Genomic DNA, 26,399 nt, shown 5'->3' with positions numbered 1-26,399 from the left:
GGTGCTGGGAGGAAGCACGAGGTGAGCTCCGAAGGCTGGGTTATGCTGTCATGACCCTCCGCCTCCTTTCCTCCCACCCAATTCCAAAGATGATCTCTTTTTACACATTTTGTTGTTGCAATGTAAGAAATGCCACATTTGTTTGAAATGTACTTATTTAGGGGGATAAAACTTATAATTTATTTACCTGTCAATCACTTTTCCCTGTCTTTTTTTTCTGCTCTAAAATGAGATGGAACATGCAGGAAGGGAAAGGAGTTTCTTATTTATACTTGTGTTTTTTTTTAAAGTCAGTATTCATTGCCTCTCAGTTACCATAACGTGAAAAAAGACGGACCAGGTTTGAGCTGCTGTCAGCAGATCGCTCAGCAGCCCCCCTCCGTTCCCCAGCCCCGGCTTAGCTCCAAGAGACTGAGAAAAACCTGTCAGCACGTAGCTGCTCTTGCTAAAGGCTGTGGGCAACCCTACGATTCAGCCTTCTTCGTTATACGGCGATGAATTACTCCCTAAAAATTGGTAATCTTTAGCCTGATTTTTGAACTCATTCCTTGCTTTCTTTGCTTTGAGGTCATTGCAAGAAGGTTTGTGATAGCTGCTGTAGGCCTTGCTTTTTCCATTGAGTGTGGCTTTAAAGATTTTGTCTCCCTAGAAGTGAGTGTGTCTCATTCAGTTAATTTTCCTCAGCTGGTGTTGTGGGATCCAGAAGCTTGTGGCTGTGACCGGGTTGTGTGAGGATGCGCAGCCTCCCAGCAGCCGGCGCCAGGGCTGGCTTGTGTAGCTGCAGACTGAAATTCACCGTGGTTCTGGATAGCAGCAGCCAGTTATCAACTCCAGGGTGTCCTTTTGTGACTGGATGTGGTGCTCAGTGGCCTCAAAGAGTCCCAAGGCCTCTCTTTGGAGGCAGCTCCCTGCCAGGCTGCAGGGGTCTGCCTTGGGACAGTTGTGGTGAGCGAGTTTCTGGGATGAAGTGCTGGGAAGGGGATCACTGCGATAATCTCGTTTAAAAATAATCCCCCTCCAAGAAGGTTAGTTTTTCTCTTTCTTTTCAGTCCGTATTGTTTGGGATTGTAACCACTAAAATAGCTGCTGCAGTGCGAGGAAGTGGGAGAGAATAGCCAGGAGCTGAAGGATTGGGAATGGAGTTTAAAAATGTGGCTTTGCCTCTTCAAGCCAGGCTACCAGGAAACTCTGCCCTTGGTGGCAGTGCTCCTGGTGTGCCTTCTCCTCTAGGCAGTGTAAGAGAAGGGGAGCTTCAGGGTCTGCGTGTTCTTGATTTGCTCTGCGGCCTGTACTGCCAGCAAGTAGTTTCAGCTTGAAAGCATCTGAAGTTGCTCTTTGGCGTGGTTTCAGAACCCGAAATGTTAACTGTTGCTTCTTGCTTTGTGGCACAACCTTTTTCCTGGTATTTGTGTGTGGTGAAGGGGCTGCCGTCAGTTCCCCAGGCTGAAGGGCAGCGGTGTGCTCCAGCTGTGTGCTCCTGTAGGGATGTCTGCCAGCTTCGTCACGCTTCTTGTCTCTGGGCATGTGTTCCTATACCTGCCTCTTGTTTTTGTCTTAAGCATTGACCCTTAGGGAGGAAATCCCTCCTTTTTAGCTAATAATTTGATGAATGCAGTCTGACATCCTTGGCGGCGAGGATTCCCACCAGCACCTCCTGCTGAAGATCTACTTGGTGCTGTGAGCAGAATGTCACTGTTCACCTTCCAGGCTTTCCTGACCAGAAACACATGCAGCCCTCTCGTAGGTGATGCCGTGTCCCGGTCTGACCTCCCCAGGTGACACGGGGCCTTGCTGGAGCCCACTGTCACCTGGGGTCTGCCAGCATCGTCCCTCGGCACCCTCACCCCGCTGGAGAAGCGGCCACAGCAGGGCCACCTTCCCTGGTGGCACTCGAGCATGGCTGATGAGCTGACTTCTGCTCTGCTGCCCAGAAGTTGATGGCTGATAGGGATGGCTTTAGGGGATAAATGGCACGCTACAAATAGGCCCATTCCTCATGTTACTGTGTTATTAGAAGGGTTTGCAGAATGAACATGTCGTATACCAGTCGTGTGTTTTATGCTGTTGGAACCAGCTCTTCTTATAAACCGAGCCCAAGTTGGCTTGGTTTACAAGCATAAACATAAATTCATGTTAACTCTATGGACCTGGTGATATATTGGGGTTAAATGTCAGGCTGCTGGTTTTTTCTGCCTTCCCAGTTTTTCTCCCACTGCAGTGGTAAGTTCTTTGGTTCCTAAGCCGATTTATACCTATAGCATAATGTAATGTAGTGTTGTTATTTGCACAATCACTGAATATGGTCAGGGGACTTGCTGGAGTGGCATTTGCTAGTTTGTGCCTGACTTAATTTCTGTAGTTTTTTGTGCTATGAGAAATTGCATTCTGGCATAACAACCCAAAGCCCCGCTGGTCCTTGTGTAACTAAGCCATGATTAGGATCCTTCCTCCCCTTGTGAAACAATAGACTGCAGAAATTGTGTACCAAGCAGGGTGAGGGATTTGGGGGTTGTTTTTTTTTAGCCAACAAGGAACTGGAATCAAAGTATTGTGCTCGTTGGATGTTCTGTTTTCTCTGGCTTTCTTCTAAAATTTATTTTGTAAGCTGTACAGAAGAAGGACTCTAACCCTGGCTGCCTTTCCCACGCATATTGTATGTGGGATTTTTGTTCTTAAAGAAAGTACATTCCTTAGCCAGTATACCATTATGTGGGGCTCTGTACTGTACCACTGCAGCTCCCCAGGCTGAAACCTTTGTGAATGGTAATAAGGGGCTCACTGCTGCTCGCTATAGAGTGTCAAGGCCAAACTTACAGCTCACAGGTAGTTATCATGCTAATGCTGTCCTCAGTGGCTAACCATTCATTTTTGCTTGGTGCATCCATTTTTGCTTGGTGCATGCCATTTTCTGAAACAAACAGTAGCTATGAAAGAAAACACACCAGTGTAGGGCTGCTTTGCTGGCACTAACTGCCCCTTGGGTGCACATCATTCATCCGCAGAGTCTGTGCCCGTCCATGCATCTTTTTAAGGTCCACTTAGGAAATCCTGGTGTGACATAAAATCTGCCTGCTTTGCAGAGGTGAGTTTTGTTCGCAGTGGCAATAGTCCTGCCCAAGGAGGTTGGTGCTGCTGCCAAGTCACTTACTCGGTGTCTTGGATTCCTTTTACCAAATTAGCTGCTTTACATGTGAGCTGGGGAGGGTTGGACCCACGTATCTGTGAGCTAGCACACTTGATGTGAAAAACCAGTAGATGAATGGTTAAGAATCTGTGCTTTGTTCAGTCCAGGCTGATCCTTTAAACTATGGTAAATGGATGCCCTGGACTAACTCCACTGTAATGCTAAAGCTCAGGAATGAGAGGTTTCCCTTAATTTGCCAGCTCATGGCAATGCTTAAAAGTTTTTTCTTATTTTTTTCCCTTTGGAGGGAAAATGTTGGGAGCAGAAAAAACACATCCTGTGTGGTCTTGTGAAAGAGAATAATTCACTGTTAACTGTGCCATGCAATAAGTGCTGGCTAGAACAATTCAGCATTGACAGGGAATGTGGAAAATGGAATTAAATGTCCTAAACTCAAAAAAAAAAAAAAAAAAAAAAAAAAAAAAAAAAAAAGTATCTTCTTGATTGAATGCAGCTTTCTTAAATGTGGGATTCAGAATGTGCCCAGTCGGTATTCAGAGTTTCCCTACTGGTAACACTTGTCATTCCTTCACTGACTTTCCTCTATCACATTTCCTTGTTTGCCAGGAGACTTTAAAGGCAGGGTAACTGTTTCTCCACGCACTGTAGTCCCCAAGCTGAGAGCTAAATTAAAATCTCTGTGCTACCTCTAATTACTCCAGCAGCTCTGGCCTTGAGCTATGCCTGCACAGAAGCCAGTCCTGCAGCTCCCCTCTGGCACGGCAGAAAGGGTTTTTCATTTATCCTTGCAGCCAGAATATAGAAACTTGCACTAGGTAAGGAGCTAAGTGATGATGTTAATTAAAAAATAAAAACAAAAAAAATATATAGAAAATGTAAAAACGTCAACTTTCTCATTCTGAAAACCACTTCTGTGCCTTTTTGTTGGCACTCAGGTTGCTGCCATCCATCCCAGCATGCTGGGCCCGGTTTGTGATGCTGCACAAGGACACAGGTGGGTAGGTGGCCCCCTTGGCTATGGGAACAGGGGCTGCCCTTGGTTTTCAGCTGTGTACAGGCTCCAGGCAGTTATTAAATGCGCCAGTGCTGCGCTCTGTTGATCAGACTGTGAATAGCACGGATGCTAATTCTTAAGGTCAGCTGGGAAGTGTAGCGTCTGGAGGGTCTTGTCTTTTTTTTTGCTTCTTCAGTAAAACTGCTTTAGTATAATGGGCAGATATTTTTGTTTAAGATGAGCTTGTCAGACCTGTGCACACAAATCAGGTGCTTATTCACTTCAAATGTGTCCAAATATCTTATGCAGTTCTGGAAGCCTTAGCTGCAGTGTGTTAAAGCTGCTTGCAGTGACACAAACGTCCTGCATGAAATCACTTCAGAAGCTCGGTACCTGCATCCACTAAATGAATCATCAGAGATGATTTTTTATATGAGAGCTTGGCAAGTACTTGTATTTTCATCATACTGCCACTGTACCTCTGACATTTTTTGATGAATGTTGTATCTTCTTCAATTGCTGTACGTTTCTTCCATCCAAAAAAGCGACCCAGTTACAGGCTTCCTGGGCTCAGGTACATTTTAATCCTTTTAGGGATAATGCTCAGGCAGATGAAAGCTGCAGAATTGGGACCTTTCATTTGGCATTACTTCTAACAGCTCGGACATGGGGATTTTATGTATAGTGAAAGTATTTTGCCTTTGCTTTGTTGATTTGTTTGCTGTGCAGAACCAAGGTTGTTGTTATTTTTGGCTAGTCCTGTGTGAAGGCCGGAGCTGGACTGGATGACCCTGGCAGGTCCCTTCCTCTTTGGGATATTGGTGTGATTTGATAATCCTGTAAGTAAGGAAACCTTCTCTCCCTGGACTGTGTTAGTGGCTGCAGAGGCCAAGACAAACTGTCTTTCTTCTTCCATCCTGCTTCGGCCTCGCTCTTGAACAGTGATTGGTAAGGGCAGGGCAATGCTCATGGAGCCATCATCCTTTAACGTCCTCGTGACGGGAGATGTCTGTAGGACAGCTTCGTTTTAATGCTGCAAAGTAAGCTCTGCAGAAGAGTTGATGCCTGTGTGCAGCTAACCAGCATCCGAGGTTGAGAACAGCTGGCGATGCCCCTGGGGGTCAGTGGCCCACCAGGCACCGAGTGGGACCCCAGCGGCCTTCATCGCGCATGAGGAGCACCCCCTGCTCCCCACAGAGCAATGGCTTCCTGAAGGAACCTTTCTGCTTCCTGCTGTTCTTCGGTGACGTGAAGCTCCTACACAGCTTGTCTTCTTGGAAAGCTCCGGTGATGGCTTGTTGGTTTGGGTTAGGTTTAGAAAGAAAATCAAGGGGAAATGGGAATGATATAAAGGAAAGACTGTCATGGAAACCAGGCAGCGTTTTGAATCCGCTCTGCCATTTTTAGCAACAAGGCCGTGTGCTGAAGGAATCCAGAACAATCTGGTCTCCTTAAGCTGGTTTGGGTGAGAGACTAATGATAGGAAGACACATAAATGTTCCTGCCTGACTAATATTTATCCTTACTTTGTGTTAACCTTGGCTACGAGCAAATTTCCCCCCTCAGAAATCCCACTTGGATCCCGTAGCCTGGCTTAGGCCTCGAGTTGTACCGGTCGCTGCGTGAGGCGCGTCAGGGCAGCGCCAGGTGTTTGGGGTCTGCAGTCCCTGCAGGAGGGCTCCCACCCCCTGCCCTCAGGTTGCCCAGGGCCACAGCCCACCCGGTGTGTCTCTGCTTGGGGGTCTGCTCTCATGTCCTTCTGCTGTAGGATCATGGCCTGGGGCTGCCCCTGCAAGCTCTGAGCAGAGCTGTTGACGATACAGTTGTGTGGTTATTGAAGCGTGTTGTCCATGCCGTGCTGGATTCAGTGGTTCTGTGAAATTAAAAGCAAAGCTCTTTGAAGACCGAGATAAATGGGGGACATGAGAGAGAGGCAGGTGGGGAGAGGGGGATTGTGGAAATCATAGTGCTGTGGAAAACCATTTTACCAGTTATACAGGATCCTTGGAGCTTGGTGGGATCCCACCCTTCCTTCTCTTCTTGTACCTCCCAGTGCAGGTCTGAGGCAATGGGCTTTGCCTAGGTTCAGTGTTTCCCCATTTGTACCAAGGTAGAACCTGTGTCGCATCTTGTTTGATGGACTGCTTTCTTCAGTTTTTTGTGTTTATTCAAATTGTGTTATGTTTATGGAAGTGAGGGAATAAGGGTTGACATGCTTTCTGATAAATTCAATCAGACTTTTAGGAGAAAATCCCTTAACGTTACGCTGTGCAGTTGTCAGGTATAAATTATTTGTGACTTAAAGTTTTGTGCTAGAGAGCGCAAAGCTGAAGTTTTCCAAATCATGCCTATAAAAGACCAGTAATTTCAGACTTGGATGCTTACAGCTTGTCACCCTGGTTTGTGACAGCTCTCACATTCCCAGGAAGTTTAACAGCGATGCTTGGAACTGCCCCGAGTGCCGCAGGTGCTTCGGGGACCCTCCTGCAATCCCCCAGCAAACAGCTGGGGTGACCTGAAACTAGAATGGCCGTCCATCAGAAGGGTGGGACGGACAGACAGATGTCCTCCTGAAACTGCTTAAACTCGTTAGTGATGCCTGCTTGCCTCACAGTTGATGTTGTTGCCTGTTACAAAATACTGAAGATCTCAAATGTTGTCCCAGGTGTTACTGAAGTGGTGCAGTCTTTGAGCAAGCCTGCGGTAGGAGGATATGTGGGTTTAGGGGAAGCTGGTGGAGCACGGTGGGGCTGAGAAGCCTTCAAGCGTAAGAGGAGTGTGGATAGAGTCAACAGGCTGCGTTCTGGATCACGTCCTAATTTGTTTACCAAGTTTGGACCAAAGCAGATTGATTGATGCAGCAGTGACATTAAGCTGTGAAAATTGGACTGAATAATTTGCATGAACAGATTTGCTCTGCAATTACTAGGTTTCCACAGAAGAGTGATGCATGGAAAGTAAGGAAGTGAGAAGCAACTGATGATGTTAGCTAGCTAATTTTCAGATGTTAGTAATTCAGCTGTTTCAAAATGATTTTAAAAGTTAAATGACTGTGACACAAAACACAAAAGACGACAAATCTCATTTTGGAGTGTTTTGTTTGTATTTTGAGAGAAAGGTAATCTAGGGTGACATTTTGCTTGCCAGGTTTTGGATAGAAACAAGTACAAACTAGTGGTGAATACAGCGTGCTTTTCTGTAGCTCTGTATCTGTGGTTTAGACAGAAAGTAGCTGCGTTTCATTTTGGAGCAATATGGTTTATAAAATCGCACTAAATTTCCTTCTTCATTATCTAATCACCAAGTTTTTTCCTGTGTTCGCACCTCATACTAAAGATTTTGGCTTACACAAGATCACCGTTCTGCCTGTTTTCCTCAGCTGTGAGTTCTGGGAGATGATGTTCTGCGACAGTCCTGAGAGCTCAAATCTAATTGGAAAAGCACCCGCAGTTAATGAGTGTACCGCATCTCATTGTAGTCCATGTCAATGGACGCGTGCTGCTGGAAGCGGGAGAGGCGGATATCTCCTTCCAGCAGGATTGGACATAACTCAATCGGGAAGGAGAGTAGAATACAACTTTTTAAAAGAAATGCTGGCATTTAAGTCTCCCGGAGGTGTGAGTTTTGCCTACGCTGCTTTGAGTCAGATCCAGGGTAGTCTCTGCCCACTGCTGCAAACTGGCTTGCAGCCCACGTTTTTCTGTCAGATTTGTTTAACCATTTTTATATCCCACCAGCTTCTACTGCTGATGGAGAAGAAAAATTATTTTTCATCCTACAAAAATTCTGTTCCTTAGAAAACTAAGGCAAGCGCATCCAGCTTTGCCAAAAAGCAGCTTACAGGAATGGCACATTTATTATTGTAATTACTTATTTTCTTATGTAAAGGACCTGTAAGGTTTATTAAAATGGTGATCCTCTTAATGCTGAAATTCGCAATGAGACTCTCAAGTGTCCTATTACACACTGAAGTAATTGTGTGCTTATAACAGTCAGTCAGCCCAGGAAGGGTTTATTTAAGGATGTAAATATTGTCCTTGTTTTCCTTCAGTGCGTGGGCGAGCATGTTCTGTACAGCTGTGGGACAGCGGAGCTGAAACATTGCTTCTCTTCAAGGCTGTGACAGGCACAAGTGGGAGAGTGAGCATCCTCACCTCGAACTCGTCTGAGCTGTCAGAAGGGGAGAGCACGGCCGGCACTGCTGCAGCATCCCTTTTCTGAGGAATTTGGCTCAGAAGGGAGAACTTGTGCTCTACTCAAGTCCTGCCCAGGCACAGTGATGCTGGCTGACGAGTGCAGGTGTCTGCAGTGCATGCCTGCACCTGAGCCAGGGCCACCCTGGATTCCCTCTGTCAAGGCAGAAGCAGATACTCCTGCAGCTCCTAGTTGCTTTTCCCTAATCTAGGAGAAGAAGAAAAATCAATTCCTGACCCAAAGTGCCTGTGTATCTCTAGTGACTATAAAGGTAGCCTTGGGAAGATAGACAGTTGTAGCTGTGCTCCTCGTACATTTTTGAAGTTAAATGAGATGAATCACTCCCTCTAGCTCTGTTGTTGTTAGTTAATGAATATGGGAATGGCTTTGACTTACTTCAGCTCTTTGTGATGTGGTGAAGCACATGTAAATTTGACCCAGGTCAAGCTAGAAGGAGAGCTTCAGGGAGGGCAATGAGAGGTTCTGCCATTGTTCGCCCTGTAGGAGGGCAGCCAGCCTGAACTGTGGTTGTCTGACTCTGAAGTCTGGGGGGTGAGGACCGAGTTGTGCCCATAGCTGACACTGCGGTGTGCAGCTGGCTGTGTTGTGCTGTCCAACAGCCTGCCCACTGATCGTCTCCATTCACAGATCCTTTGGTAGGCAGGGTGAGAGGCATTGGCACTGATATTCTGGATCAGAGAAGTCTGTTCACTCCTGTCATTAGGAAATGAGTTTCATGTAATACCTACTTGTACTGGGCCCCCAAGAGAAGGAGTTCTGAAGTGACTCTCTTCTTCTTGCTTGAGCATTCATTATTCTGGACATCATTCATGTTTCGCACTGCATTGTATAAAGCAGAAAAACATCCTTCTGTGATCTGTCCTGTGCTCGTTCAGCTGGTCTCACCCGTGCCACAAATGAGCCAACATCAAGGACCATATTTTACTCCTCTTGCACTGTAAAGCCTGTGCTGATCTCCTGGTTTGATCACTGGTTCCCTTCATGAAAACCTTGCCTAAAACCCCTTATTCCCTAGAGCTTAGGGCCTGCAGCAGCACAGCGAGAGGAGCGCATGGTGCTCATGTTCCACCTGGGGTGCTGAGTGTCTGCCCAGCACGGCTCACGGCTTATGGAGAAGCAGCTGGAGGAGGGAGAGGATGCAAAAGCGTGACAAAACAAATGAAAAAAGAGAGTGTGGAGTTGTGGCCTCACCAAAGTAAATGAATTCTGATGAATTTTAATATGTTCATGCACTTGTTCCAGTAGTTTCAAATACCTTTTTTGAAAGCTCACCTCCCACATATGAGCAGCTCTGTTATTAACTTGATTTTCTGCCGCATGAGCTATCCAGCTTCTTCCCCTGCCTGAACGCTGCACAGATGTTTGGAAAAATCGGGTACTTAAGGAGGAGTCCAAGGATGGAGTTCAGGAACATGTTACACACCTACGTCTGAAAATCTCTTCTTTAGAAACCAGAAAAAGTAATTAATAAAATGCTGGATCTCTGGAGTTATTAGCAAGGCTCTACAAAACAGCTGAGGAAGAGATAATCATATACTAAGTTAGAACCCTAATTTCAGTTTTCTTTTTCTCCCATGTTTAAGAGGCAGAAGTATAGCTTCTACCACAAATGAGGTTTGAGCTATGGCCACAGTATGCAATCAATTTTTAAGTTCTTTTTATTGATTGATTTGTTTATTTGTTTTGCAGGCAAGAGGTGCAGATATCCCTGACATTTCAGGGGAGTTGCCACTTAGGACTTGTGGCAGCACAGCAAGTATGAAAGTGAAGAATGTGAAAAAGTAAGAGCACTGTTCTTTCATTTTCCTGTATTTGTTGGGCTTCTAGTTTTGATATCCTGGATTTTAGCTGTTGTGCTGGAATACAGCTAGGGCATTTGGCAACCATTTTTGTTAATGTCTTCATCAGAGCAACCAAAATTATAGAATCATTTAGGTTGGAAAGACCTCTAAGATCATCTAGTCCAACCATTAATCCATCCAAACAAAATAAATTATAGTTAGTGTGGTCTAAAACTGGGGACATCAGAGGTTTTGTTATGGCACAAAATGGGCAAGAGACCTATGAGCAAAGCCTGTTTAAGTTCTGAACCTCACAGTTACTGTATTTTTAAACTTTTGTAATTTCTCCCGAAACCAATTCATTTAAATATATATATGTAGGGTGGCCTATATATATTTTTATTTGTGTTTTACTCTTTTCCTTTTTTTTTTTACATTCTGCCCTGTTCCTCTTCACTGAGTGGGTTTTGCACAATTTTTCTTTTTTAGGGGTATTTTTTACTTCTCTGGTTTCCCAGATTTTTTTTTTTTCTGCAAGCTTAGGCTCTTTTTCTCTCTCTTTCACACTCTCCTGGATAATGTAAACCAGCTTACTATGTTTGTAGCTAAGGTTTCAAACCCCTAACCTGTAAAGAGGTTCAAAATTAATCGATATTACTTGACTTGTCTTTGCTAAGAGTGCTGACTTGAGGACCAGAACTCCCTAATATTGATTGATCTGTGCATTCAGATCACCCCTCTGTAGTGCTCTGATGCTGCAAGGGAAATGGCTCTTTGTTCTAGTGTTGAGCAGCCAGATGCTGTATCTCACTTCCCACTTGTATTCCCGTGGGAAGAGAGAGCTAGATAATGACAATCTCATTGGCTCACCACCAGAAATATCTATAGGAGTCTATAATAGCTTCAGCAGAAACGAGAGCATGTTGCAGAGCCAGAGGATCTCCCCGTCAGCCATCACTGTAGCTGGAGACACTTGGGAATAATTATGCCTCACTTTTGAATTTTAAAAAGGCAAAGGATAAATAGCGTTTGTTCTGCACCCTCAGATACATCAACCCGGGACTGATGGGCTGTGATGCCTTTCACAGGTAAAGTTCTACTTTCCTATGTGTCTCGTGTAAGGCTGTTTATTTGCACTGCAAAAATGCATCTGTAAAGGTAGAGCGGCTTGTCCCTGCACCATTTCTTAAAGATGTGGGCCTTGGTGTTGATAAATTGCCACACAGTTCTTTAAGGATGCAATGATAAAAGCCACTTTGCAATTTAGTTTTCCTTCCTCACTCAGTTCCTTTCTCCACTGTTTCGGTGCATCACATCACCAAACCCCTCTGTTCCCTTGGCTTTGGGTTGAGAAGCTCCTTATTATTTTATATGAGTAACTGCATTTTATAACAGTGCTTGATGCTGAGCATGGTGTCAGTGATTTGCATCTTATGGTGTGCTTTTGATGTGCTTCAGGTTATCCTTTACAAAAGGTCATTTTCCGAAGATGGCTGAATGTGCGCATTTCCATTACGAAAATGTGGACTTTGGCAACATACAGGTGAGTTTCAGTTTTCTTTTACATACAAAAGCCATGTTTGTCTGGCTACCAACTAACCTGCTGGGGGAAGCTCCACTGAGGTTTATTCAGTTTATTGTGAAATGTTAGTAATAGGAAGTTAAAGCAATAGCATCTCTTTCTTTGCAGTTGCTTCTGTGTTCAGGGCCAGAAGCTGTCCTCAGCTGTGTGGCCACCCCTTTGAGGCTGGAGAGGATTTTATTTCCACAGGATTTGGCTGATGTCACGGTTTTAAGACTCCATTAAACATGCATTATTGAGCTGTCTGTAGTAACTGCATGCATATTTTTTAGCTTGTGTGTGTATTTTTAAACAACTGTGTTGTGCATGTATTTATGTAAATATAAAATGTTAATTCAAATTTACTGATTCTCTTCGTGTTATCCGAGCTCTGCATTGTGCACTGCAGCAGCTGTGTCATCAGAATGCAAGAAACTGCTAGTCAGCCTGAGTTGCATTTCTAGAAGTGTGCAGGCTTTATTCCTTTGTGAGCCATCCATCAGAAACATAGGCAGATGCATTTTTCATTGAGGAGTACCGGGGAGGGTTGAAAACCAAGAGTCACTGCTAGTTTCTCATAAATAGGGCACATCTTGTGCTGCACTTTCAGAAACAGGAATGCCTCCAGCATCTGCCAGCCTTGTAGCCAAAAAGAGGTTACAACCTTTTCATTTGTAAAACATTTCCTGTAATACAGTGAATTATTTACAGCTTTTCATGTTTCTGCACCTGACAGTTTTGCAAACAGAATTATGCACCCTTTTTTTTCTGTCCTTAAATTCTGACTGAGAAGGTGTGCTCTGGAATTCAGGTCCTGTTCAGGATTCCTATGTACTGTTACTCACACTTCATGGCTCTAAGTAGATCCACTATACTGAGCAGGGGCTGCACATATGTTGCAAGACACGTGCACATACAGTAGTTACGTAGAAATTCACATTGCTGACTCAAAAGAACCATTTCAGCTGTGATACATTCTGTTCCACCCCCCAAAAGCTTTCCAGTCTTACCTGAGAAGCACAAAACCCTGTTCTTTCGCAGTTAAGGTAATGATTGTGGCTGAAACAAAAAAGAAGGAGAGAGGTACTATCCCCAGATGTCCCCAAGGCTCGGTGAGTTAGACAAAGCAGTGGCCTCAGGAGGACACCAGAGCAAAGAGCTCAGTGCTTTGTCAGGTCTCTGGGAGGGGGCTGCTGACTCACAGCAATCCTCGGGCTTCTGAAGCAAAGCTCTGCTTCTTTCAGTTCCTGTCTATAGGAATAGTGTGACTAATCTCCATCCCTATTTTTGTCTCCTGGTAATTTTCTGAGTTGACATCACAGATCTTTCAGTCATTTCAGGGAGAGGTTTTATGTGGAGTAGGTGTTGAGCAGGTTTCTGTACACACGGGGATGGTTTTGGCATTCTGCGATCCTGAGTTCTCCTCTCCATCAGTCAGAGAGGTGGGTGCATTAGCAGACCTCCAGTGCCATGTGCATGCTGCAGAGAGATTACAACCTTTGCCTGTTGCTAGTATTTAAAGGATTTTGAAGACAAATCATTTATTTTGTGGTGTTAAGCATTTCTTGGCATCTTTTAAGGAGGGCAGTGGGTACCTGTATGGTTGATGTGCTGAGTTGTGTGTTCTCAAGAGGGAGAAACCAATTGCAGAAATAAAATCCCAGAATATGTTCTTTACAGATTTTCTTCACGTTGCTGTGCAAAGCATGTGCTGGTGGGCAGTTTGCACAAGCAAGAGCTGGTGCAGTCTGGTGCTGTCTGCAGCTTCCTGTGGCCCTGCTCAGGTGTGCTCTGCGTTACCCCTGGCACAAGGCAGGACACCAGCGGCTGTAACCAGAGCAGTGTCTGGCTGAAATACCTGGGGAGGGATAGCAGGGGAAGAAAAAGCAGTCCTGGGTGTTCAGCTCTATCTCAGTGTCTGTGCCACAGAGTCAGAAGGATGGTCAACAGCCGCGCGGGAGGCACTGGTGATGGGATGTGTTGGGAGCAGCCAGTTGTGTCTTTTCTGCTGCCTCTGAGAAGCCCTACACAGAACTGAAGCCTTACTCACCCAAATGTGCTCTTTGCTGTTTGTGTGCCTAAAGCCAAATAAGTGCTTAAACAAGGTGAATCAGGCCCTAAATACCAGCTCCGTGCCTCTTGTTCTTCCCCTTTTCTAAGCAAGATTCCTGATAGATTCCCACGGTGTGGTTTCTTTTTAATAGGGATAAAAATATCATAAGAACAGAGCTCTGCTCCTGACATAGGGAAGAACAGAGCATTACAGTATTTCCTTAGGAGGAGAAGACCAGTATTAATGGCAAAATAAATGCAAGCTATTAATACAACAGCAGTATTAGTTTACAGTCTTAAAAATAGGTTCATATAGGGCTCATACATTTTAATCGAGTGGCTTTCATTGGTGGCTCCTTTGTGATAACAAAGTAGACTAGAGAATAGCAGTAGGATGAAGTGACTTGTAATTGACAGCTTGGCACCTAATAGCGAATTACCAAGTTGCATCTGAGGGGGTAGTGGGTGTAAACTCCTTTCAAAATCTATTCACTGTTAAAAATTTGCATAGTAGAAATGCAGCATTATCTGGCTGTGTCAGTAATTGTGTAATGCTGTCTATTAACAGCCTGGCCAAATTTCAGATTGTTTTGTAACGTTTATGTCACTTGTAATATGGTCTCATGCTGCAATTGGTATTAATATCTTGGCATTTCACCTCATGAGATCGTTTTAAATTAACTTCGAGACGTATAAAAAGGGGTTTGTTCTCCTCCTAGCACTGTGCTAACAAAACTAGGTGCATTTTGGGAGGCTTTTCTCTTCAGAGATGTTCTGGTACACTGCTTTCAACAGCCACATATTTTACCCTTATCTGTGTCTGGCCAGCAAGACGCGTGTTGCATGGGCAGGAAATTTCTGGTTTACCAGGCAAAAGCTGTATTCATGACAAAGGTAGCTGCTGTCAAAGCTGCAGTTACAGGATGGGCTTTACAAATTGCATCAGTGCCAGAAATCCACTGGTATTCTGCTGAAATACTTCACATTTATTACTGCATTTATTTTTCATGCACGTATCATTTTTAACTTTATGACGAAAAGCCAGGTTCTGCACTGACCGTTTGTTTTAGTCTGATACCGGGTGAGTATTTAAGAGCTTTGTTGCAGGAACAGAACTGTGGTTCAGCCCTCTGTGGTCTGTGTCCCCCAAATTAGATGTTATTAGGCCACAGCTAGGCTGTGATTACTCAGCGTTGGTTAGTTTGGTTCTGCTGCCTGCCTTCACTCTTAAGGTCTGCTCTGCCTTTCCACAGCTCTTGGCTAACGTCCATCTGTGATGCCTCTCCTGTCTGTAGAACATCCAAATCCAACCAATTAATATACAAAGTAGACATTGCTTATGCAGGTATTGCTGTACAGAGTATCCTAATGTTCAGTTAAGCACTAAAATACAGGGTTGGAAGTCCTCAGTGCCTCTTTCAGGTCTTCTTACACTGACATTTCAGAGTACAGGTAGGCAGGAAACCTCACTGCGTGCTTAACTTCAGAAGTGCCTAAATCATCCCAATGTGACATAGCATGCTCAGAAGCAGTTTCACAGGTAGCCTCTTAAATTTAAACGTGATTTCAGTGTGCTAGAGGGGGAGAATCCCCTCCCTTGTACTTCTGGCCTCACTGCTTTTGGTGCATCCCAGGGTATGTCAGTGTGCGCTCTGGGCTGTGAGCGCGCATTGACAGCTCCTGTCCAACTTCTCATCCACCAGTGTGCCCAAGTCCTTCTCCTCAGGGCTGCTCTCAATCCAGTCATCCCCCAGCCTGTTCTGGTGCTTGGGACGCCCTGACCCAGGTGCAGGACCTTGCCCTTGCCCTGTTGAACTTCATGAGGTTCGTGTGGACCTGTTTCTCATGCCCATCTGGGTCCATCTGGATGGCATCCCTTCCTTCTGTTGCATCAGCTGCACCACTAAGCCTGGTGTCATCCACAAATGTGCTGTTTTTGTCAATAATAAAGATATTGAAGAGCACCGGTCCCAGCATGGACCGCTGAGGGACACCACTCGTTGCTGATCTCCTGGACATCGGGCTGTCGACCACAGCTCTCCGGATGCAGCCGTCCGGCCAGTTCCTGGTGCACCAAACATCCTGCCCCTCAAGCCCCTCTCTGGGCCATTAATACGAACAGGAGAAACAGTGGCCAGGTATTCGCCAAGTGTCTTTACTGTCTGCCAGAAATAAAGACTTTGTCTTCACGTGAAACAATTAAGGAATTATCTTCAGTTGAGAAGATTTTAGTAATGGAATATGAGAGCTGATGAATTCTCCGCTTCCCAGGTGATAGGGGTTTTTCAGGGAGCAAATAATCAGTAAAGCAGAGAAAGTGCTGTAATGCACATTCATATCGCTTCAGCTATCTTGCCTTTGGCACGGATTTACCCCTTCGCACAGCATGGTCTCTGTCTTGCTGTGGTTGTGTTTGTGTAGCTGCCTTCTAAAAATAAAACCCCGTCAGAACAGGACTGGATTACGGCGCATGGAAGATCCTCTCCTCCTTATCTGTTAAGCCCTGGCATTGCAAGTGATAGGAGCGTGTTATCAGTGGTAAAGGAAGTATTTGAAGCAGAATCACTTCCGCCGGTGGAGGCATCAGCTGCCAGGAATTCCTGCTGCAGCTCAGCACATTGTTTGCTGTTTGAATGCCTTTGGCAAGCAGCAGCCTTCCAGCCAAGACGCTGGGCTGCATTTCAATGGTGGCTGTGGTTTGCATCTGTAATTGCATTCTCCTGTCGTGTCTTAAGAGTTAGAAGCATTGCAAAGAGCAGTTCAATTTTCTGATGCCTTTTATCAACAAAGTCTGTTGAGAAGATGTTTTGGGGGGTCTTCCTCTTCTGGTGATTTGTCTTTTTTTTTCTTCTATTTAATAATTCTGTGGGGAAGAGGGTGGGGAGGGGAAGTGTGCTTGTGAAGGTCTCCATCTATTAATCATACAAATTTATTTTCTTTCCTGTGATGGATTGTAAAGGAAACAAAACTGGGAAAGCCTGCCCAGATGCCCTCCTCTGGAGCTAACTGGGGTGCTTTAACATGTTTCGTCAATGACTAAAGGCCGAAACATCTTTGCACAGATCAACCAGAAGCAACAGGAATGTCAGTGCTCCCTGACCTGTGTCTGTGTGGGGTCAGACAGCTCCCATCTCCTTCCAGCCATGATTGGAAACGAAGCCTGTGCCCTGCCGCCGGTGGAGGAAGCCTCAGCTCTCCTGTGGGCATGGCAATTTCAGCATCTTGGCTGTCATGACCAGCTGCAGGCTAGAATGTCTTCATTTATTCCACCCATTTGTGAAGTGTTTAAAGAGGGAAAAAGTATTTATTTAAAAAAGTGAAACATTAAATAGCAGTCCTCCCTGCCTGACTCGTTCCCTTGAAAAGATGGAAGTGCATAATAAAATCCCCCAAACTGACCTGATTTTTGCTGTGTGTTCATGCTGTGAAAAATAATTTTGCTTGGTTTTGCTTGGTCTTTAAAAACATCTGAGTGGTTATGGCATGGTATACCACACTGAATACTACATGGTGCTCCATTTTAGCCTGCCTTCCATCTGTGGGTGCTGTCACTCTCTCCCTGTGCCTGTTCCCTTGTTCTGGCAAGTTGTGTCCCCTTCTGCAGAGCAAGGGCCCCTCCTTCTGACTGCCTTTTCCGTATGGTTTCTTTACCATCACCTTCTAAGTGGAAGGGGGAGATGTTGCAAGGGCTGCTCTTAAGGACATGGGTATAGAAAAACAACGATGTTCATAATGTGGAAACTGCTTCTATTAACTTAATAACTCCAGCCACAACTCCCTTAAAATTGGCACAGTCTACAGCCAAGATCAACAGATTTCTAAAATTTGGAGTCTCTAGGCGAAGCTTCTCAATGCCAAAAAAGTGAGGAAAATATTCAAGTAAGTTCACCTCAGTTTTTGGAATCTTCTGCTTCCCGGTTCTGCATCCAGCTTGCCACTCAGAAAAATTCCTCCCTGGAACAAGAACACACCTGTGAAATTCCAGCTTGTTTGGTTTTCTTCCAGCGTGGATTTTAAAGTGGGAGGATGACTTCACGTGTGGAAGCGTTGATCTCTCTCCACGATGCCTCACTACAGCTGCTGGCACGCTCAGTACTTGTTTTACGGTTGTTGCTGGCTGTAGAGCAAGCTAACAGCCTTGTTAGTGAGCTCTCTTCAACAGGCAGGGTTCACATAAATTGTCTACCACTCTGTAAAACCTGCTAAAAAAAAACTGTCAGGAGGTAATTTCAAGGCTAACGAGGGGATCAGCATCTTGTTGCACTCCTTCCTCCCCTTGGCTGGCGGTTACCGGAACGATGACTTTATAAATCTGTTTTATCTTTTTTAAAAAGCAAAAGCTAATTTGTCTGCCATTGCTCAGCTGGCTGGTTATTGAATTGCCTTTCATAGGGAGGAAAGGTTTTTTTCCTCTCGGTCTTTCTTTAGATGAGCTCTGTCAGATTTCCTTTATTCTAAGGAAATTGAAAGGAATTTATTTTTACGTCTTTTATTTCAAGCTCATCATCATCAAAGTATATAAATAGAAGGATAGACTATAACCTGCAAATTATTGTTAAAAGCAAATGAGATTGTACCTGTTAATTCCGTTGAATTAGTATTGTTGTTACTTTTTTCTCCTTTTGCCTCTGGGTGCTTTTGAACATTTGTATGGGACGACTCGTGTCTCCTCTGGGTGTGCTTCACCAGAGCAGAGCCCAGCTGTGTCAAATGGCAAAGCGAGGGCACTCCGAGGGTCTGAGCATTGCTCACCTGGTGTGTTTCTGCTCTGTCTGATTGTAACATTAGAAAATAACCGTGCAAATTTGGATAAGCATTTTCTTTGACTTAAATACCTTGAGGCAGGCGATGTGCTGAGGACCGGCAGGCCAGGGTGGTTTCAGGGAAGTCTCTGTGCCCTTGGCTCTTCTTTGCAGCTGAGGATTTCTAGCACTCACATTTGAAAACGGTGACCTCCTGCAGGAACCCAGGTTACTTTTTACTCCCCCTGCATTTAACGCTGAAAATATAGCAAACTTGTTTGTGGATTTTTGTCTTTACTGGTGCATAGTGGCTATTTGATGACATGAGTAAGTCTTAAAAGTGACCATAATAAGCCCAGCTGTTAGCTCTGGCGTTGACCCCTTGCCGTTTGCCACCATCATAAATCATCTTTAGCAGCATGTCACAGAACTGTAAAAAAAATTGTTTTAATTAGTAACTGGAGCAGAGTTGTTGGAAAATTTTTCTTCCCTCAGGTTTAATGACCTGAAAAAAACACAGATGTATTATACGTATAATTAAAATATATTAAAAATTTAAAAGGAATCCATGTGCTCCAGAAAAGTAATCCCTATTTCACTAGTGTTTCATAGGCTGAAAGAGGATTAAACCTCTTTGTTTTATACACAATAAGCCGTGCTGCTAACAAGAGAAATGTTTAAATGAACCTTGTGTTGTGCTCACAGATCTGCAAGCATGCTGAGCCTGTGTGGTTTTAACAGCTAGAAACTTGGTATCAGTACAATCCCTGGGATTTCTAGAAGTAGAGGTGTGGTTTTATATGTGGAGGTTTGTCATGCCAGTACCAAATACCATTTGGACCATTTACGTGTTGTGTTCACTGTGCCTGCTTACAAAAAGGGAAATTTGTTTCGTTTGTGCTTGGGGGCCACATCTTGAGATTGTTTGATGGCAGTGTTGGCAGCTCAGGGGTAGGAAGTTGGGCTGCGAATTAGGAAGCTGTTTGTTCATTTATTCATTAATCAGCATCCCAGTGGAATGTGGGTGCCTGCGAGCTGTAGCTATAAGTGTTTGTCTTCGTGTCCTGGCTGAGATGTGTGGGTGGAAGGAGGCGAGGGCTGCTTGTGAGGAGATCCCTTGCCCCATTCATCTGAGCATCCCAGGCGTGCTGTGGCTGTGTTGCCAGACACACCGTGTGTCCAGGAGCTCTGTGGAGCTCCTTGTGCGATCTGCTTTCCAGCTGGGTTCCAGACCTGGAAAATCAGCGCTGCTTCCCCACCTGCTTCTCTCAGTAATGTAGCATGCGGCATGGCAAAATCAAGCTTGTTCTCTCGTTATAAAATCAGAGAAGAGTTGTCTTTGAGTGCTCAAGGAAAAGCTTGTTGCTGCTCTCAAACTTTGATGGTCTACCCTGAACGGCAAGAAAATGTAGAAGAAAGCACTTGAACTAATGGTGTTTGCATACTACACGTGAAAATGTTTGCTGTACTGTGACAGGACTCTTAATGCAACACACATAGCTGTACGTGTACCACAGAGGATGTTTCTAGATCTGCTACGCTGAGACCCAAGTTTTCTTGTTTGTTTTACTTGCAACAGAGACAGATTTGTGCAGAAGATTTCCCGTGAACCTAAACTTTCCCAAGGGTCTGGGTTCAGACAGATTTTTCGTTTTAAATGGGTAAGCGTGCACACAGGCACATATTCTCACCCACGCGTTCCATTATAATGTCTAGGAGGCATTTAAACATGTTTGTAGACTTTGATAGTTCTGTTATTTTATCCCTTGCTGTGGTGTGTGTGTGGAAAATGGAGGCTTCTGTTTCCTCCTGGGCATCCATACCAAAAAGCTCTTTGATCTCTGGTGAGTATTCCAGAGATATCAATTCCTTATTTCCTCTGCCTTTTCATTTCTGGCTATTGTGTCAACAAAACCTGCAAATTCAGGTTGTTTTCCTGGCAAAGCAGTATAAAATTGAATGCTACCATTAAACATCATGTTGAAGCAGTTTAGCAGTGCACTTGTGGTTTGGGTTTGTTTGTTTTTATTTTATTTGATTTATAAAATACTTGAAGGAAGAAGCTCATGATGCTTGCACATCCTCTTCAAGATTCATTCTCCTAAAGTGTAGTTTTTAAAAATTTCTCTTTAAAATAACTGAAGAAACTTTGATTTTAGTATCTGTTTTTTCTTCTTTCCATCCTTCTACCATATGAATTAAAGAACCATTAATAGTAACTAAATAACTTGCTATGGGACATATTTTTAAGGTGCAAGACCTCTCCTATATTTCCCAGAAGGAGCTTTTATGAGAAGCTTGTTTAGGCCTGCATGCAAATGTTTAAAGCCCCATCAAGTGTTTTTCTGAATGACTGGGGACTGGTTTGTGAGTTGCAGTCAGAGCTCACACCTCTAACTGCAGAGCGAGCTTTTGGCACCATCATGCTCAGAATTATGTCAGTAATAATTCAGAGGAAAGACTGTTGCTTAATAGATAGCAGCAAACCCAGTATTATAGCAAGTTGGAAATGAAGATGTATAGTGCTGTATGCTTTATGTATGCTCAGGATCCGTGAACCTGCCCTAAAATTAATCCGGTTCTATTGGAAGAATGATGAAGCTTATAAATGTGGTTATAAAACAAGTTGCCTTCTAGAAAATCTCATTCTTGGGGTAGGTGATGTTGTCTGGTCCTGCCAATTTATGTTTAGATACTAACAAAAATTCTCGTGAGTTACCTTGAAATTCAGTGCAGCTGTGTAATTGCTCTTTACAGAGCTTGGGTGTTAAACTTATTTATTGCAAATATGACATGTCAAAACATTCAGTCTTTAAAGTGACTGATTTTGGACCAAGTTCCCATTTACCAGCTTGAAGTATTCAAACAACCAAAACAACTTCTGTTATTTTTACAGTGTGAATCCAGGATTTTACTTTTAAAAGCTAGTAAATTATTGACAAACTGTGTATGTGCTGAGTCCCACAGTAATTATAGGTGCAGCAATCCTGGAATGAACACAGATGCCAGTGGGAGCTGGAGCCTTGGGTTAGGAAGGATTTGCATGAAAGAAGAAGCGTCATATCGGGACAAGGGTGCTGCCTTGTTCAGGTGAGGGGAACTCAGGCTTCTTTAGCCCTAAGTGTAAGGCTCAAGAAGCATCAGATCCGGGTTCAGAGCCCACTTCCATGCGACTTCTCTTGTGGCTCAAGGTTTGTTTTAACGCCAGGCCTTGCCATCTGTTTTAAAATGAAATAAAAGTTAGATTGGGTTTGGAAACTCTTCTCGGAGAAGTGACCTCTTACTCTAGTGCATGCGTTTTGAATTATTAATGCATTTTAGCAGTAGCACCAGAGCTGTGATACGCACTTTGAGAACACCCGGGACAAGCTCTGCTGGTTTTTATTTCCCCCAGTACATGGTCTGCATTTCTTCCAGCTCTGCCAAGCCTCCCTTTATCCATCACTTCCTAGTTACTTTAAACTAAGTAGAGTTCAAACTAAGCAGAAGATCTTTTTAGAGCTGGTTTGTGTTGCTGCTGAATCAGAGGGCACAGAGAAGTTTTTGTCCCTCACAGAGCTGTGAATATTTTCCTTCTGCCTCTCCTGTCTAAAGGATTTGCAGGCTGCTAATAAAGACCCAAACACAAGTTCTGGTTGGGTGGCGGGAAGTGGGAAAGCACATCCAGCCTCTTAGAGGTGTCCGAATATTGCATTGGTTATAAAGACATCACCGCAACTGAAGATGTGCAGAGGATGAAATACATACCTGCACTGTTCGGAATAACGTCAGTGAGAAGCCATCAAGGACAAAGACATCTTTTGTTTTTTAAAAGGTTTAAAAATTATCTGCAAAGATGAAAAGGAGTTTTATGTCCGAGGTCTCAGATTATGAGGATACCTTTTTGGTTTTGAATTATTATTATTGTATTTTTCCTGTTACTGATCTGCAAGATTATCATTATTTCTGTATCCGTGCTGTGGTTTGCTTGCCATTAGGTGTAGCTTTTCACGTGTAAAGTCACTTCCCGCTCAGACGTGTCATAGGAAGGGAGAGCTCCGAGCACAAATGCCTCTGGTCATGTTCATGCTGTGAAGAGCACACGTGCTGCTGCCCACCTCCCTGCCTGCTGCCCCCTAAAACCAACGAACAATTAACAAAAGGATCATCTCTGCCATACCGCGCTTCTCCTTCTGGCGTCTCCTCTCAGGCAGCAGTTAGAGATCGGGCCAGGTATGGCTGAGGCCTTCAAGCCTGCCATTAAAAAAAACAGGTAAAACATTAGGTTATTTTCAGGTTTTAAAGAAAAAAACAAATCCTAGAGTTCTACATTAAAAAAGGAAGATAAACTCTCACTGCAAGCAAACACCAAAGTCTGTGCTGCGGGGTCTTTGTTGTTGCTTTGCGTTCTGAAGGGAAAATAGAGGATTTTAATCTGAATTTGGTTGCTGTGGGAGAAGACACAGGTTGGTAACTTCTCATTGTATGAATATTTGTGTACTACTTGAAGGGGTTTGTCTGCTTGATTTCTGCTTTTTTAGAGAAGAGGAAGGTTGCATCAGACTTGAAGATTTCTCAGGAGTAAGTTAAGTAGGAACTTTTTAACAGGAAACCTTCAATTAAAAGCAGGTCTCATACTGCCCCATTCTTTTTTTAACAAGAGAGGACTCTAAGCCTTTCTTACCTCTAAGATGGTGCCTTGTCCTTCGTTGCCTGCTGTGCTGCTGGGAGCTCTTCTTGAGCAGTGAGATATTTTTAAGATTAATTACCCATAATTACTATTCACGCCCAGAGAGACCAAAAAATAATAGGAGCTTGTAATTGCAACTGATTTTTGAAGTCTGCTAATTAGGAACTTACCTAATTATGGCCATAGCTTTGGCTGTGATCTTTTCAAAAGTCAGGTAAAGCTGTGCTGGGGTTGGTCAGTATTTTGACCTGGAAATTTCTTGTTTTGGCCTTGATCTTGGCAATTTCAGTAAACGATGCTCTTCCTTCTAAAGTATTTCTTCTGTAGTACTCCAGCGCCAGTTGTGCCGTGGGCACGATGGCCAAGGAATTCAGAAGTGCCCCAGGTCCTGGTGTAACCAATGGGGGGCACTTAGCTGTGGTGTCATTCTTCAGGAAAAAGATGAGCACGATCTTCACATTGCTTCCCTTTCGGGTCTTAGACAAAATCAGAATCACCTTCTGCCTGTGCAAGTCTCGTCCCATGAAAAAGGGTGAAAGTCAGATGTCAGAGGCATTTGTGCTCACAGTGTTTCCTCTTGTGTGCATTAAGTTTACTCTGCAATTAAATCTGTACTGCTCTGAGGTGCTTTTGAACTGCCGGGGTATTCCAAAGGGGAGCTGTGATCAAGAATAAATCCACGTTGTGTAACGGAAGTTGCACTTCCTGAGGTCAGGCTGCACTCAGTAAATATGCTGCTGCACTTCTCCTCTAAAACTTTTTTGTTGGGCTGTTTTTCAGGGTTAGTTTACCTGGTATTTTCATATTTTGAGTCTCCTTTGATTTGGATGCTTTGTAAGATGCAGATGAAACAATTCCTACAAGCAGTGAAATGTGAATTATGTTAAAATAGGTGTTCCTTTGCTTGTTTCTCCCCTTTCCCCCAAGTCTATTGTATATTAATTTTCTGAATCCATCTGTCATTTCTTTGGTTGCTTAGGAATAGCTGAGATGCAAAGTGTGTTCCGAACTGATTTTAACAGAAGTTTCAGTGGTGCTGTCAGAGTTTGTTAAACTTTTTTTTATTATCCTTTAATTGAAAGAAAGCAGTGAGGTTGTCATCTCTGCCAGGTTTGTGTAGGATGTTTTGATTTAAAACCAAACCTCAAGTATTTGCTGGTGTGTTTTTTTTCAAGAGTCAAGTGTTGCTTTTCCCCTCTCAGCTTGGTTTGACGTGTGCCTAATGTCATTAAGACAAGAACTTGGGTCATACATTGACTCTTCTAGAGACAGTCCTGAAAAAAATAATGTTTCACTTTTCTATTAGATTTAAAAAAAAAATAAAAATACAAATAAAAAGGAGAGGGGGCTAACTTCCATTTTTAACAACAAAGTACCGATGTACTCTACCAGTTCTTGTGTATCAAATGGATACACTTTTTAGATTTCCTTTGAAAATCACCTTGGATGTGGTGATGTACTGTACTTTCTGCTACAGTTAGGGGTGTATTTTTCTTGCAAGTTGCTGTGATCAGATTAAGGCTAAAACCACCACTGTAAAACAAACTATATCTGCATCAGTAATACTAAATCTCATTGCTACCATAACGTGTCCTTGAATTCCAAAAGGACTACAGCATGGATTACATATAAGCCCTGCACTGTCAGGTGTGCTGCATGTGCACACTCCAGTGTTCCCCAGACAGAAATCCGTTCATTTAAATACACTCACTTCAGTGGCTGTAGACAGTCTGAGTTATTGGAAGGCCTGTAGCATTTTACATCTTGTGTGTGCTCATTTAGACAAGCTATTGCATCAGAGCTTTCTGTAGGTGAGTGTTTGTTCTACTCCCAGTTGCTGACAATTCACTGTTTTCTTTTGGAAACTAAGAAGTTCTTCATACAAAGCTTAACAGAACTGCCAGGATAATACAGTGAAATAAGACTTTGAATTCTTTGTTTGTCCACAATTTGGAGCTGTGGGGGGCTGTCTGCTGGAATTGCTCTGCTCCTTGCTCTCCTGCACGTGGCAGTGCTTCCCATGCGAGTCTGTCACTGCCACCACAAACCATTCGCCTCCGGCTGTGGGGCCGGGCAGTTGGGCACAGGGCGATGAGCATCACGTCACCCGCTTGGAGGAACCGAGTCCCCTGCAATGCTGGGTGGCCTCAGGGGTGCCATATCAGAGTGGTTGATGCTATTATTCTTATCCTCGTGGTTGTCTTCATCAACGTCAGGCAGAGCTGAATCATAACAGCCCATCTCCTGGAGGTCTGCAGAAATCCAGAGAACAAGTGTGTCAGAAGAGCAAACTTCTTAGGAGCTTTCAAAGAGTACACAGTGGCAAAGTTAAACCAAAAGCTTTTCTCTTTGGAGAATGCAGAACTGGAAACTCAGCTTCGCGATTCGAGTGGGGAGATCTCAGGTGGAGCCTGCAAGGTGTACACCTGGTTCCAGTGTGACCCAAGTTGTTCAAAAACCACCTTCCCTGATCTGTCATCTGGGAAATTTAAAGGTTAAAATTTTCTTTTCAAATCTTTGTTGCCTTATCTTCTGCCTCTGGCATTTTAGTGGTGTTTTCTAGAGTGAAAATCTGTGGTTTTTAGATCCATGAACTTTTATGGAGTTTTCCTGTATTTGTAACTTTCGAAGTTTACTCTATTGGAGACAGCCGATTAAGGTTTTGAGACATGGATCAAAAACAAACAAATAAACAAAAAATGCCCACAAGATAAGTTTTATGAAACATTTCATAAAAATAAAAATAATCCTATTTATAGAGCTTTTCCAAGATTATTTCTGTAATACCATGGATAGAAGGCATTTTGCTTTACTGTCCTTGCTGCCCTTTACCAAGTCAACATACAGAAGGTGCATTCTTTTATCTGCAAAAGCATTTTTCTTCCTCCCCTGGGATTTTGGAAATGCATGTGATATACTGCTTTGCCCCATGACATAAATAATCCGTGGCAGGCAAGTAATGGGGTAATTCCTGTGTGTGCTTGCAGTCTGGAAAATACAGCCTCACGATTTCCAGTTGGCCACTGTAAGTTTGCAATCCATTTCATAGAAGCACTGGAAAAAAAACAGCATTGAAGTGGTCATGGTCTCGAGTGACATGAAATGTCGAAGGCTGGCTTGCACTCCGCTGTTGTGCTTCACGATGCCGTCTGTATTTCTGTGATCACACGCTGGTTTTCAGTTGGGACTGGACCGTGTGGTTCCTCCCCACCTGGCAGATCTCTGAGGTGCCTCAGCAGC

The 26,399-nt window shown here is 43.9% G+C and overlaps 1 protein-coding gene across 3 annotated transcripts in view; it reads left to right on the top strand.

The window, feature by feature from the left end:
* The window catches only part of ARHGAP32 (Rho GTPase activating protein 32), a 264,914-nt gene that overhangs the window by 109,943 nt on the left and 128,572 nt on the right, over positions 1–26,399 (top strand). For 2 of the 3 annotated variants that reach the window (XM_032201827.1, XM_032201828.1), the window contains 3 exons: positions 10,044–10,135; positions 11,182–11,223; positions 11,594–11,678. In XM_032201827.1, the coding sequence (XP_032057718.1) occupies positions 10,044–10,135; positions 11,182–11,223; positions 11,594–11,678 (219 nt within the window). The remainder of the gene's footprint in view (positions 1–10,043; positions 10,136–11,181; positions 11,224–11,593; positions 11,679–26,399) is intronic. The other variant, XM_032201829.1, reaches the window with a different exon arrangement.

This window comes from Aythya fuligula, chromosome 22 (genome assembly GCF_009819795.1).
Source record: "Aythya fuligula isolate bAytFul2 chromosome 22, bAytFul2.pri, whole genome shotgun sequence".
NCBI lineage: Eukaryota > Metazoa > Chordata > Aves > Anseriformes > Anatidae > Aythya > Aythya fuligula.
The sequence above is the reverse complement of the archived record's forward strand: the minus strand, read 5'-3'. Positions and strand labels throughout refer to the sequence as shown.